This window comes from Lutra lutra, chromosome 12, assembly GCF_902655055.1.
Source record: "Lutra lutra chromosome 12, mLutLut1.2, whole genome shotgun sequence".
In the NCBI taxonomy this organism is placed as follows: Eukaryota; Metazoa; Chordata; class Mammalia; order Carnivora; family Mustelidae; genus Lutra; species Lutra lutra.
Window position 1 is genome coordinate 25,658,866 of NC_062289.1, and position 14,195 is coordinate 25,673,060.

At 54.4% G+C, this 14,195-nt stretch overlaps 1 protein-coding gene across 1 annotated transcript in view; it reads left to right on the forward strand.

Annotated features, from left to right (window-relative positions):
* SMAD7 (SMAD family member 7) overlaps positions 1–13,973 on the forward strand; it is a 30,385-nt gene extending 16,412 nt beyond the window's left edge. Inside the window, exon 4 of the mRNA XM_047697277.1 lies at positions 11,950–13,973. Within this exon, the coding sequence (XP_047553233.1) occupies positions 11,950–12,488 (539 nt within the window). The 3' untranslated portion in view covers positions 12,489–13,973. The remainder of the gene's footprint in view (positions 1–11,949) is intronic.
* Positions 13,974–14,195: the final 222 nt, after the last annotated feature.

Here is a 14,195-nt window from a genome sequence, read left to right on the forward strand (position 1 = left end):
CTCATCTCTGGGTTTCTGAGCCCCCCTCCTCCCCCTTATGATGTCATTGTTCAGATGACACAGGCCAGTGCCCCAGCGTGTGCTGCTAAGGGGGCCTCCTTTAGGATGGAGACCAGAAGGAGATTCGCTTGTGCCCCGCTCTTGCTCCCCACTCACTCGCCCCGCACCCCAGCTTTTTTCCCTTAGTGTGCATTGTTTTGTTTTCATAACACAACAAGAGCCGTGGGGTGTGTAAGAGTATTGTTGAGAACACTCGGTGAGCGGAACTTGTCCAAACAGAGCAGGACGCCAAGGCAGAATGCTGTGGGCAGGTGGTGTGCCCACAGAGGTTGCCGGGCCGGCGCCTGGCTTGGAAACCCCTCTCTGTGGATCGGCCGCAGCTGGCTGGGAAGTAGCTGAGGACGGGGCTTCTCTCTTCCCACCCCCAGCAGGCACTGGGAGGGGGGCCTGGGCCTTTCTGGCTAACCCCTGACTGGAAGGCGTGCTCTCCTCCCAGCTAGGTTCACTTGTACCTCTCTCTGGCGGGTGTAAAGCTGGGGTAGGGTGGGGGGTACCCAGCCGCTTCAGGAAGCCAGCATGTCTCTGGTTCATTCATTCAGTGATGATTTATTGAGTGCCTACTATGTGCTAGGCCCCGTGAGGTGTGGAGGATGCAGTTTGGGGGCCCCTGGTAGAAATTTTTCCTGGAGGTGTTTTTGGGTCAGTGAGGTAGAGGGCTCTGGAATGGGATTTGGCTCTGTCTGGAGTACAGATGGAGGGCAGCTTCTCAGGCGGTTTCCACAGGACGGAAGGAGCCAGGACCCTTGGGTTCTGGAGGCGGGCGGTGGGGTGAGGTGTTGGAAGATGAGGCAGAGGTGCAGGGATGGGCCCCTGGAGGGATTGTCTGAGCACGCCAGGGTAGGCAGAGCTTTGCTCTCAATGGCTTTTGCCTCTGCTTTGGTTGTGTGGTCTGCTGAGAGTTGAGATAAAACAAAGCTGGTGGATAAACAGAGGTCTGTCTCCTCCCGCTCCAGCCCCCTCCCCCATCCTCCCCTGGATGGCTAAGATAACAGCAGTGGCTTTAGGAGGTACAGTTATAATCCAGACTCTGATAGTACTTGGGTGTGCGGTGTGGAGGGGAGGTGACCAGCCGTGCCCTGACTGGGTTGTGGGACCACAGCCCCGGGGTGGGGTGGGGTGGGGGGGCCAGGGGAGAAGGTCCACAGAGACACTGATGTATTAATGTCTGGACAGCCACAGGGCAGGGGCAATCTGAAAGCCCTAGAGCTTGACTTTGCTTTTAGAACTCTGGTTCTGAATGCACCCATTTGGGGGTGCATCTCGCGCTTTTTAATTTTAAATCTGCCGGTCAAGGCCGTTTGTGAGATGCCAGCAGCATGCGGGGGTCCGGGCCCACCGCGGTGGTGTTGTGTGAGGTGATCTAACAGGCAGTGACCAGAGCGTGTTCGTTTCCATGCTCTCCCCACCCGCCGGAGGGCTCCGTTCGTGGAGGTCACTTGCTCCATTGATCTTCTTGCTCTGCCGTGGAACCCCACCAGCCGGAACAGTCCGAGAGCTGGTTTGGTGTGGGGTTTGATCCAGGGCAGAAAAGAAAAGAACTGATCTCCACTCCGGTTTCATCTTGTCAGGCTGGGAGTTCCTGTCAGCAGACAGCCCAGTTCGCTGGCCAGGGACTGTTAGTGGCTCTCGGGTTTGTTCATTTCAGAATTGCCTTTTTACTTTGAACTTGGGATGGCCGCTCAACAGGAACAGAAACAGTACGACACCGGGCGATGACTGTGCTCTCTGGACGCACCTTTCTGCGTCTGCCACTCAGAGGTCACAAGCTGCTCTTGTCACCCTGTCCCGTTCACCCCCGCCCCAGCTTCCACAGGCCCCTAAGCAAGTTGAAAGTGTCTCCTTGCACAGTAGGCAGAGTGAAATGTGGAGGCCAGGAAGGGTCTCGAGAAGGTGCTAGGGGACCTTGCCAGCCCCAGGGCAGCCTCTCAGCCAGCACAGCCCCTCCCCCTCATTAATCAGTAACCCAGAGCGAAAGAGCCATTTGAGTCTTCTGCGAGCTTGGGTGCACAGTACAGCTCTTAAAAATAGATGGGCCCCATCTCCAGCTCAGTGGGGTCAGAGTGAAGACCCCTGCTGGGGGGTGTTGCCTGAGGGAGGAGGCCTGCGGTGCGGGGCATGCAAGAGTCCCCGGAGGGGCCCTGGAGAATGACAATGGGAGGGAGATCCACAGCCCCACCCCCACCCCGCCCCCGTGTCTGTCCCTAGGGGCTGGCTGACTTTCCTGGCTGAAGGTGGAGTTTTTGCTTGCCGGTGCCGTCCAGGGCCTCAAGTTTTTCTCATCTGCCAAATAAGAGGTTGGACTGGTCTCTCCCAAGTCCCCTTGCAGAGCTTGCAAAGCATCCTGTGATCTGTGTGGTCTTTGGTTCTTGGATTTTGAGGGGAGGTAATGAGACCCCCTGTTGCTGAGGTGCTGGGTAGATAATGGCCTCTTGCATGTGCGAATAAAAACATTATAGTTCTTCACATTTCTTCGCGTGCAAATTCTCCCAAGAATGAGTGAAAGTTGAGGAATCCTTCCCCATAAAAATGCGTATGCATACCAAAATTTGCATGCATTTTCAGGGGGCCTTTATGCTTGTGATGGGCGGAAGCCCACCAATGAATCACCTGTACTTAAGGCCTCCAGGTTAATGCGGAGCGTCGGAAAGTATTAGAAGAGGTGGGTGGGGCCTTCTGTTTTTGTCTCTTTTTCTTTCTTCTTTCTCCCTTTCCTTTCCCTTCCCTTCCAACTCTTTTTGTTTGTTTGTTTGTTTGTTTGTTTGTTTAAGACGGCAAGAGAGGGAACGCAAGCAAGGGGAGTGTGAGAGGGAGAAGCAGGGAGCCTGATGCGGGGCTCAATGGGGGGTGGGGACTCAGTCCCAAGACCCTGGGATCATGACCTGAGCTGAAGGCAGACGCTTAACCCACTGAGCCACCCAGGTGCCCCCCCTTCCAACTTCTTTTTGGGCAAAATATACCCCACATTTCCCATCGTGACCGTTTTGAAGTGCATAGCTCAACGGTATGAGTCTGTCACCTTGCTGGGCAGCCTCCCCCACTGTCCTTCTCCGAGACCACTTCTGTTGCCCAAACTGAAACTGTCCCCTCAAAACCCTAACCCCCCAGCCGGCCTCCCACCCCGGGCTCTGGGCAGCCCGCTGCTTCCGTCTCTGTGCATTTGACTGTGCGTCTCTGTGCATTTGACTGCTCGGTACCACATAGGAGTGCGGTCATCCCACACGTGACGTTCTGTGGTTGGCTGATGTCACGCCTCAGAACCTCCTCAAGGTTCGTCTGTGTCCTAGCCTGCGCCACAGTGTCGGTCCTTTCTTAGTGTAGGTGTCTCTACATCGTCATTCATTCATCCTTCAGTGGATGCACTTGTGTTGCTTCCGCTTTCTGGCTGTTGGTCAAAAATGCTGCTGTGGACATGTGTGCCATTAATTTCTTCAGGACTCTTCTGGATGCACATCCAGAAGTGGGATTTCTGGGTCATGGGGTAACTCTGGGTTTGTTTTTTGGGGCAGCATCATAGGGCAGCGCCATCTTGGCCCGTGTGTCTGTTGCGGACTGATGGCATGGGCCGGGGGACTCAGATCAGCCCTCCTTCAACTAGATGGCTTTGAAGGGGAGCCCCAGCGCAAGGGGTGGGGGTGCCGAGTCTGTCCCGGGGCGGTGGGGGATGGGCGGCCTGGTTCTCCACAAATAATACAAGCCAGACTGGAACCCAAACGTATGGGAGGCCCAGAGTCCTATGAAACGTGGGGCACACAGCACTGAGCGGCGGGCGATTTCTGGTGGGTTCTGGGGGCCTCGCCATGGCAGTCAAGGGTGGGGGAAGCTTCATTCCTCTTTCACAGGGTGGGCACCCAGGCCTGGGAGGCCCTGGGTGCTTTGGGGGTGAAAGGGCTGGGGTGGCTGAACAGCGAGTGTGTCAAAGCCAGAGAGATTAGATTACAGAGGTAGACAGAAGTAATGATTAACTTTTCCAGTCTGCACACTGTCTCCAGTCTGTCGTACTGTTGTTTTTCCCTGTGAGTACAGTGCGGGCCGGGCCTGGCCAGGCCCCAGTGTTGGGTTGTAAAGAAAGAGGAGGAATGATGGCTCTGGGAGCGAGCATGGGGGCGGGGATCCAGGAGCTGGCTGGAGAGGGAGGCTTTTCCATCAGATCCTGCATTGGAATTTATTGGCCGGAATGCAGTAAATGTTCAAAATGCCATCCCATCCAACAGTTTTCATAATTGTTGTGGAACAAGGGGAGCTGGGGGAGGGGAGGGATGAAAAGGACTTTTGTTTCTCCCTGTGTTTTTCCACGTCTTCAACGGTTTCCCTACCCTCTAGAAAAGCTGGAGTCCAGCAGGAGCTCTGGGGAGGATGGGAGGGACAGGGCCCATGTCTGGGTCCTGTAATACTGTGCTGCTTTTTGGGGTACTGGAGGTCGTTGTGCATGGGGCTTTTATTAAAGGGCCCCACAGCAAAAGCAGCTCCCTGCAGAGCCCCAAGACCCGCAGAACCAGGCGGGAAGTGTTCTGTACTTCTGGGGGTCGTGTCCTTCAAAACAGTTGACATATGCATCCATTTTTATGAAGACGCTTACGGAGTTTGAACATGCAGCCCACATACTTAGACGGGGTCAGTGCAGAGAAGATGAGGGACTTCCTACTCGTTTAAGAGATGATTCTTTGGTCGGATTCATGTATGCCTTCCCACTTGGGAATCCACATGTGGAATTTGGGGGGGAATCTCTGGTCTCTCTCTAGGAGGGAGGCTGGGGGGTAAGCCTGGAGATAATGATTTGGACATTTTCCTGTTGGGTGATGGTCCCACTTGTTCTATCTTCTGGGAGTGTGGCCAGGGTCCTACCTGGTACCATGGCGGATGCGTACCGTGCAGGTCTGGGGGCTGTGTGTATGCAGGTGTGTGGATGCCCTTTCTAGGGGGAGGGTGGGTCATGGTGGGAACTTCAGGGTGCGCCATGGAGGGGAAGAGTCCTGAGATTCGAACTTGAAATGATGAGGCTGGGTACACACTCAGCAGCCAGAGGCCCATTTACTGTAAATATTATGAATGGAGTTGGCCGGGCTGGGAGTCCCCACCCTTCCTCTGAGTCCTGTCGGAGCTGGGCAGAGCGGGCCTCCTCAGAAGGCAGGCAGCCGGGTACATGCTATAATTTGCATGGCTGAAGGCTGGGCCACAGGAAGCCGTGTCAGCCCGGCTGGCGAGACAGATGGGAGCTTTTGATTTGTGTGGCTTCCCTCCCCTGCCCGGCACTGCCCTCAGTTATAGTCTCTGCTGGCCAAATACTGCTCTTAGGAGGGTCCCCTGGGCTGGGGGCTGGCCTTGGACATTTGAGGGGCCTTGGGGGACACAGGTGGGGCCCGTTGGGGGAGTGGAGGGTAGAGGAATCCATTTTAGTTTTAGTAACTGGTTGTAAGGCACAGTCAGATATCAGTCTCCTAGATGATAAGCAGGATCTGCCGAATCAGTGAGCTCAAGAGCTTGCAGGAGGAGAGAGGTGATGGTAAGAAACTTGAGGGGGCCAGGCCTGGGTGGACATGGGGAAGCATGGTGGTGATATGGGCAGAGACCCTCCCCTGGGGATCCTCCTCTTCCCTGAGAGCGGTGAGCGACCAAAGAACGCACACAGCTTGTACCTTCCCACGTTTAAAAAGAAACCAGTTTACAGAGGGACACAGCAAAATCTGGCTCAAATCTCTTCCCTTTTGATTTGATTTTGTTTTGTCTTACTGTTGCAAATTGAATGCAAAAATGTGCCAGGCTCCCCAGCGTGATTTTCTTATTCTCCGGAAGGTAGTAAAAATAAATGGAACCTGTGTTCATACTGATGGGGTACTTCTGTGAATCACAGAGTGTAGCCAGAGACTGGAGAGCCTGGAGGGGGTCCTGTTGTGCCCTCACCTCCTTCGTATTAGTTAGGGTTGGGTCAGACTGAGCCTCTGGGAGGGCAAGCCACTTGGCCAAGATCATAGAGCGGCTTGCTGGCAAAGAAACCCGGTTCCTTCCCCCGCTTGGTGTAGGGGAGCTGGACCCCACGCTCGGGTCCTCATTGAAAGGGAAGTAGTGAAGTAAAATGTGAAGTAGGCCTCATGTTTCCAAAGTGTGTTCTGAAGGACACTTAATTTTCTTCCTCTAGTATCTAGTATTTGGAGAGGGCCGGTAACCTGAGGTCAGAGGTAGCTGCCCACCGCGGCTCACGTCGGCCACTGTTCTGGCCTGGAATTCCAGCTCTGTTGGGTGCCTCTTTTCCCCCTTTCACAGCATAAAGACACTAATAGGATGCAACCTCATAGCGTTGTCATGTGATCCCTTCCACCTGGGCCCGGACATAGTAAATGCTCATTATGTATGGGCATGACCCAGACTGTTCTTTTCCCTGCGGGGAAAAGGGGTGGGTAGCATTGGGTAACGTTTTCAAGAAGTTGGAGAACCCAAGGCAAGATGTCTGAGAGATGAGACCAGCATGTGTAGCACAAGCCAGGTCATGGCCCCTGGCCACTTTGTATCAGATTGTCACAACAGCCCTGTGAGGCTGGCGCTGGGAGCTCTGGGAGCTTAAGTCACTGCCAAGGTTCTGTGGGAGAGAGGTCTGAAGGGGTGTCGGACTCTAGCTGGGTGTGGGGGGTATCGCACGATCCTAGTTCCCTGGGAGCCAGGTTTTGGGGAGCCCGGCTGGTTGGACCACAGGGACCCAGAGCAAGTTCTCTGGCCTTTGAAGCAGACCCCGTGGTCCTCCTGTGCTTCCCCCCCCACCCCCCCAATCCACCTCAATGAACAGATCTTGTTCCAGAGTCTGGAAACAGCCCCACCTTCTCAGTCCTGCCTTCTACCAACCAGAATCCATTTCCTGATCTCTTTGATGGAGGAACTTGGGGTTAGTGGTGATGGGCTGAGTCTGAGCATTTTCAGGGTTAACTGGGAAGTGTTTGGAGTTTGTTTCAGCCCCTGTGGGTAACACGTTCCAAACCCCAGGGTTGTCTGTAGGAATCAGAGGGAGCCCTGGCAGAATCTTTGGTGTTCTGGACGAGGTTGTAAACATGGCAGATGGTAGCTCCCTCTAGAACCTGAGTGGAGCTCAGACCCAGTGGGTTTTCTCCACGGCGGCGGCTATAGGTTACAGTCTTTGGGGCTTGGACAGTAGACCCAGCAGGGTTCCTTGTTCATCGCAAGTGTTTGGGTTGAGAGTAGATGGGACAGATGGCCCCTCTTATCTCAGTCCTTGTCCCCGAAGTGGGCTGGTTGCTCTAGGGACAGCCAGTTTCCTGACCAGGGTGGGGAACAGGGCTGACGGGTGCTGTTAACCTTTGAGATGTCTGAGGTGGGGGGAGGACTGGATGAGGCAACCTATGGTGGCGCCTGAGTCCCGAGGAGGGAGGACCCTGGACCTGTGGCAGGCGAGGCGTGGCCGTGTTTGCGTTCCAGGGTTGCTGGGTTTAACTTGTGTGTCTCCCTGTGTGCCCTTTGCTTGCCCTTAGCCATCTGCATGAAAGCAGCTGTTTTCTGCCCAGTCTCCCTCTGCTGGGCCGCTGGGGAGGGGGCACACAGGCCTTGACCCACTGTGGGATTTTTGGGAGAGACGTCTCTATTTTTTTTTAAAAGATTTTATTTGAGAGAACACGAAGGGGAGAGGGAGAGACAGACTACCCGCTGAGCCTGATGTAGGACTCCATCCCAGAATCCTGGGATCTCATGAGCTGAGCCATCCAGGTGCCTCGAGACATCCTCTTTATAAGAGCCTTGCAGAGAGGAGAGTGGGTTAGACCCCTCCTAGCCCACCTTCTACTCCTGTCCTCTGTGCCCCAGCAGTTGGGCAGGGGTAACACAGTGGTCCCCACTGCTGTGGCTCCGTCTATACTGGCCTGGTTCCCCCCTGTGTTCCTGTCTGGAAAGGCCAGAATCTCGGGGACCCCTATTTCCCCAGCAGCACTCCTTTGTATGGCATAGCCGGGCGCCAATGGCCTCCTGTCTGTGCCCTGTCCTTAGAGCACCACGGGGTGTTTTGGAACAGTCCTGCCTCTCTGGCCCTCACGGTCAGCTTCATAAGCAAGAGACCAGAAATGGTACCATTGAGGCACTGAGCTTGGTCTGTCCTCTCTCTCTCTCCATTTCTCTTCATGTCCTCACATCTTCAGACAAAAATGGAAAATTCTGGGGTCTGGTCACCCACTGCCTTTGAGAACCCTGGGCGTGCGAGTCATTCAGGAGTCTCCGGTCTTCTAGAAGGGTCAGGACTGTTCATTCATGACCCAGGGTAATTAAATAACTCTTTGTAAAGAGGCAGGGAGCTTCTTGTTAAGTGGTCTTCCCTAATGCAAGTGCAAACACAAGCAAAATCCTTTCCTTTCTCAACAGCCCCCCCCCTTCCTTTTAAAGGGTAGGTTTTTATGCTTTAAGGGAAATGAGGAAGGGGAGGGGGAGAACAACCTTAAAGGAATTTTAGGCGGATTCAGCATTTTTCTGGGGTTGCTCCAGAAATTCCCTAAACTGTAATAAAAAGAAAAAATTGTGAGCAGGCATCTGATTAGTTGGCTTTTTACAACACAGCTTTTCTTTTGGATGCTTTAAAATGCACAAATACAGTTTTAAAACAAGCCCCTGTATAGTTTTCGGGAGGAGGCAGAGAAGTTGCTGAAAATACCGGAAAAGGTTGTAAAGCTGAGGGAAGTTAACAAGGGCCTGTGAGTCTTGCCTTTGGAGGATAAGTATCAGCATCCATGAGGAAAAGTCAAAGGCAGGCTTCTGAGGTTCTTCCTTAGTTCTTGGAATGAGGGATGCTTTTCTGTGTGAGAAAGCCTCCCCGCTTCTCCCCCTGAGGCCCGGGGAGCCCCTCTAGGAGCTAAACCTTTTGACCTTTGTGGGGAGATGGTTGTGGGCTGTGGCCCAGTTCAGGGAACTGTGCTTCTCTGAAGATGATGCTGAGTGTTTCCCAGAAATGAGCCCAAAATGGTGGGGAATTTGGGGCACATCTCTGAGTTGGCAATGTAGGATGTTGTCCCAGGCCCCCAGAAGTGTGATGTGTTAAAGAGGCCTTTGTTGGTGGGATGGTCTTGCTGGAAGGCATGGGTTTCTGTGTTCGGAGATAGCCCAGGAGCAGTGAGGAGAGGAGGTAGCTGGCTGCTGGGAGGCTGGGGTGGCCGTGGGGCAGGCTTGGAGGGACAGGGCTGGGAAGGAGCTGGCGAGGGTCCTAGGGCGGCTTAGGGCATCTAGTGGGTTTCCCAGGGTTTTGTTCATGCACAGGGACACCTATCACTGCTGGTGATCCGGGCTTGGCCATTAACCTCAACAGAAAAAAGTTATTTTCCAGGGATGTCTGGTGGCAAATTGCTGGGTGGACCAGAGGGCTACGCAGATGAAAGAGAAATGTGCCAGAACTCTTCCCCCTCTCCCTCTCCCTCCCCTTCCCCCTTCCGTAGGGCTCTGGGCCACTCCAACCTCGGCACCCCCCCCCCCCCCCCCCCCGCAGCTTCCCCTGCCCCCAGAGGCTGCTGGGCAGCCGGTGGGGGGCCCCCTACCCTTTCCTGGTGGGCCTGGCACAGGCAACTTGATCCAGGCCCCCACCCCACCCAACCCTACCCTGCACCTCACCCCTCCTCCTCTTCCCAGCTAGCTGGTGCCAGGTTTCAGGAGGGCTGAGCTCCATGAAACAAAGTATCTTGAGGCTCCACCCAGGGTCTCTGAACCTCCCTCCCAGCGACTCCCCCCCTCACCCCCGCCCATCTCCCCATCTTCTTTCCAGACGTGGGGATAATAAGCATAAGCGAGAGTTTCTTACATTTCAAAACCCCCTCCTCCCTAAAACAGCAGGGCGGTCGTGCCTTCCTCCCCAGCAAACTTGCACGCCAGAGAACTCTTACACAGATCTCACGGGTCTTTGGTACAGGCCCCCCGAGCCCAGCTCCCTCGACAAGAAAGTTCAAAGATTGCCAGCACTCGGGAGTTTATTAGCAGTTGATGGATACTCTGCAGAAACAAGTTAATGCCTGATGAGTCACCTCTGCTTGGAGCTCTTGTCCCTCTCTTGTTTTTCCATATGTTCCAGAGTGTACGCACGCAAACACTCACACGCTCGCTCGCACTCATGGACTTACAGCCTCTCTCACACTGAGGCTTCATAGAACCACGGGTTGGGGGGTGACAGGCCAGTTTTCTGGGGTTGATTTTTGGAGGGAGTTACTGAGAGAGAGCAGGGAGCCCTCAGCTTCCCCATTTTGTCTGGCTGGCTGGGTAGGCATTCGGGAAGGCCAGTTTGGGTGGGGGAAGGTGTCTATAGGAGACAGTGGCCACTCAGGGTGAGGGTGTGTGTGGCTGCCTCCGTGGGTCACAATGCATGTTGTACAGACTTACTCACAGAACACCTCCATGCGAGACTGGCTACTGCTTTAAAAAAAAAAAAAAGAAAGAAAGAAAAAAAGTTAATGGAGCTGACTGGTTCCCAGGTCCTAACATGCCTGTAAAGGTTGGAAGCAGTTGTGTGCAGAGCTGCCCTGGGTTTTACCCAGCCTGCTGGGGCAGCAGGACACAGGTCCCTGAGCCCTCGTCCACCCCCAGCTGCCGTGCTCTATCGGCCTCGGCCATCCCACAGCCAGCCCCCACCTTCAGGCCCTGAACCCCCGGTGAGTGAGAAGCGGGGCTGCAGGGGAAGGCAGGAGGCCTCTGCCTTTCCCCATTTTTGTTAACAAATACAAGACTTCCGGTCTCCGCCCTGCCGCCGCAGACCACAGCGTTCCTGCAGCCTGGCCTGGCTGGGGAGATTTATGGTTCCCAGTCTGAGGCCTGCCCCATTGGCTCCAGTTTAAGGAGGAGTTGGAATGCCAGCCGCTGGGGCCTCCCTTTCCCTCCACAGGATTCCCCCCCCCCAACTCCTTTAAAGAGCTCTGGGTGTCTGTTTGGGAAAGTCACCTTACCAGAATCACCCCAGTCTTCTGGCTGCCTGTGGGAAGAACCAAGTTTAGGGAAGCTGGGGAGGGAGGACCTGGACGGGGGGCAGGGCAAGGTGTCTCCATGCTTCTGAGGAGGGAGGGGGGAGAGGGGGTTACAACAGGCAGAGGAAGGGCACTGGAGGGAAGGTCAGCCCATCCCAGACACATAATCTTCTGTCTGGGCTGGAGGAAGCTTCGTCAAGGTAGTCTGGGTTAACACCAATCTGTGTGTTGTGATTTGGCATTTTGACTGAATTCGCTCTTTGTGTACAGATCTGCTGCTGACAGACACACTGAGAGCACAGTTCTTTCTGTGAGGAAGATAGCTGTTTGTGCCTCAAACCACCTGCACTTTCATTTTATCAGATGGTGCTCCTTTATGACCGAGGTGCTGATCTGAGAAGTTGGTGACAAACACAGACACCGCCTAGTGGGGGGACCCTGGAGTCTGGAGACTTGGGTTCTGGGTCTGGCTGTGTCATCTGTGAGGCCCGAACAATAGGCCTTCTGGGTCCTGATTTTCTCCTGAGGAGGACCAGGGGCTCTTAGAGCCATAAGCTTTTCAGGTCCCATTGAATTTAAGGGGCTGTAACTCTAGGCCATCTGGAAGGCCTTTTCTTGCCCCCAAACTGGGACCAGTGGAGTTCCTGAGGGTTCCCTGGCTTCTGAGCTCTGCAGGGAAAGGGCTTCTTTTGGCCCCACAGGCAAACATGCTGGTGTCCTGGGTCCCTGACCTGATTGTGGGGGGTAGCATGGGGTGTAGGGAGAGGGACAAGGTGCCCCAGGGAGCCCCGTGTTGAAAGGCGGGTTCTTCCATGCCTCGCCCCCATACGAGGATTCCAGAGCTGGCTGCATACATACCCAGCACCACCACCATCCCTGACGAGAGCTGAGGTGGTTTTGGCTGTCGTGGAGGAAGAGGGAACCGTCAGCCCCCATCACCACCAACCATGTCCGCCATCTTGTTTTGCAGATTCCCAACTTCTTCTGGAGCCTGGGGATCGGTCACACTGGTGCGTGGTGGCATACTGGGAGGAGAAGACGAGAGTGGGGAGGCTCTACTGTGTCCAGGAGCCCTCCCTGGATATCTTCTATGATCTACCTCAGGGGAATGGCTTTTGCCTTGGACAGCTTAATTCGGACAACAAGAGTCAGCTGGTGCAGAAGGTGCGGAGCAAGATCGGCTGCGGCATCCAGCTCACGCGGGAGGTGGACGGCGTGTGGGTGTACAACCGCAGCAGTTACCCCATCTTCATCAAGTCAGCCACACTGGACAACCCGGACTCCAGGACGCTGCTGGTACACAAGGTGTTCCCCGGTTTCTCCATCAAGGCTTTCGACTATGAGAAGGCGTATAGCCTGCGGCGGCCCAATGACCACGAGTTCATGCAGCAGCCGTGGACCGGCTTCACCGTGCAGATCAGCTTTGTGAAGGGCTGGGGCCAGTGCTACACCCGCCAGTTCATCAGCAGCTGCCCGTGCTGGCTGGAGGTCATCTTCAACAGCCGGTAGCCGCGCGGGCCCAGGCCAAACGACGTTGCTGCTAATACTTTCCTCCCGAGTGCTTGCTTTTCATGCAGACTCTTTGGTCCGTCGCGTGTCGTCGTCGTCGTCGTCCCCACCCCCGCCCCGCTTCTTGTCGTTCTTGTTTATGTTCTGTTTGTTTTGTTAACTTTGAGAAATAGCTTATGAAAAAAACGGTCAGGGTTTTTTTGCGGGGGGGATGGGGGTGGCGGGGTATGGCCGGCAGGACAGCCCAGGAGGAAGAAGGGAGGCAGGAATCCGTACCACCAGACGTAGTGTAAGAATGGGGAGCAGGCCCTTACGTGGGGGCCCTCGATTCCCTGGTCAGGGCAGATGCGTGGGCGAGTGCGTGTGCGTCTGTGGTTCGTACAGGTGTCCCTGCGGGGAGGTCTGTGCTCCCAGCTCTGTGTCTCCTGCCCTGTGGACATGCTCAGTGGGGCAGTGGCAGTGCCTGGGCCAGCTGGCAGCTGGGGTTCCAGCAGCTGCCAGGAGCCAGGCTCTGTCCCCCATCCCTGGAAAAGCCTCCCCCCACCCCCCCACCCCTGCTGCTCCCCTTCTAGGACACGGGCCTGTCTGCAGGCTTCTTAGAAGCAACCCTGCAAAGAGGCTGAACCAGAACCAGTTGTTTCATGCTTGTCCCCCCCCCCATGCCACCCTGCTGTCCTTGTGTCTTTTTTGGTCATCTGTTCCTGGATATCTCGGAGATGGGCTACCCGTGCAGTATTGCCCTCCCAGGGCCCCTCCCAAGCCCCTCAGCCTCTCCCTTGCCCTGGTCACATCAGGTCGTGTCCCCCACCCCGCCCCACCCCACCAACCCCAACTCAGAAAACCAGCTCAGCACTTTTCTCCCCTCTGCCGCCTGTGTGTTGAGCTCTGCTGTTAGACCAGCAAGGGGAGCAGCCCTGGGAGGGGGACTTCTTGGCAACCCCCCTTCCACCAAGAAGGATTCGGTCCATCATAACCCAAGGTACCGCCCTGGGCTGACACCTAACTCTTCTTTCATTTCTTCTACAACTCATACACTCGTATGATACGTTGACACTGCTCTTAGCTCAATGAGCATGTTTAGACTTTAACATAAGCTATTTTTCTAACTACAAAGGTTTAAATGAACAAGAGAAGCATTCTCATTGGAAATTTAGCATTGTAGTGCTTTGAGAGAGAAAGGACTCCTTGAAAAAAAAACAAACCCTGAGATTTATTAAAGAAAAAATGTATTTTATGTTATATATAAATATATTATTACTTGTAAATATAAAGACGTTTTATAAGCATCATTATTTATGTATTGTGCAATGTGTATAAACAAGAAAAATAAAGAAAAGATGCACTTTGCTTTAATATAAATGCGAATAACATGCCAAATTAAAAAAAGATAAACACGAGATTGGTGTTTTTTTCTATGGGTGTTATCACCTGGCTGAATGTTTTTCTAAAGGAGTTTATGTTCCATTAAACAATTTTTAAAACGTATACTTGATTCCATGTCCTCCAGCTCCTTTTTCTTCTGGCGGGAGGGGAGTAGGAGGGGTCGTCCATCGGAATCCAGGACAGTGGGGTCATCTTGGCCCAGTGCTTGGTTGGGGAGGAAGGGGAGGTGGGCCGCAAAAGGGACATTCAGGACAGCCTGCTCAGCCACCATCTATTCCCGTAGCTGCAAAGACCCCTCTTTTTGTTAGTACCCAGTGACTCTAG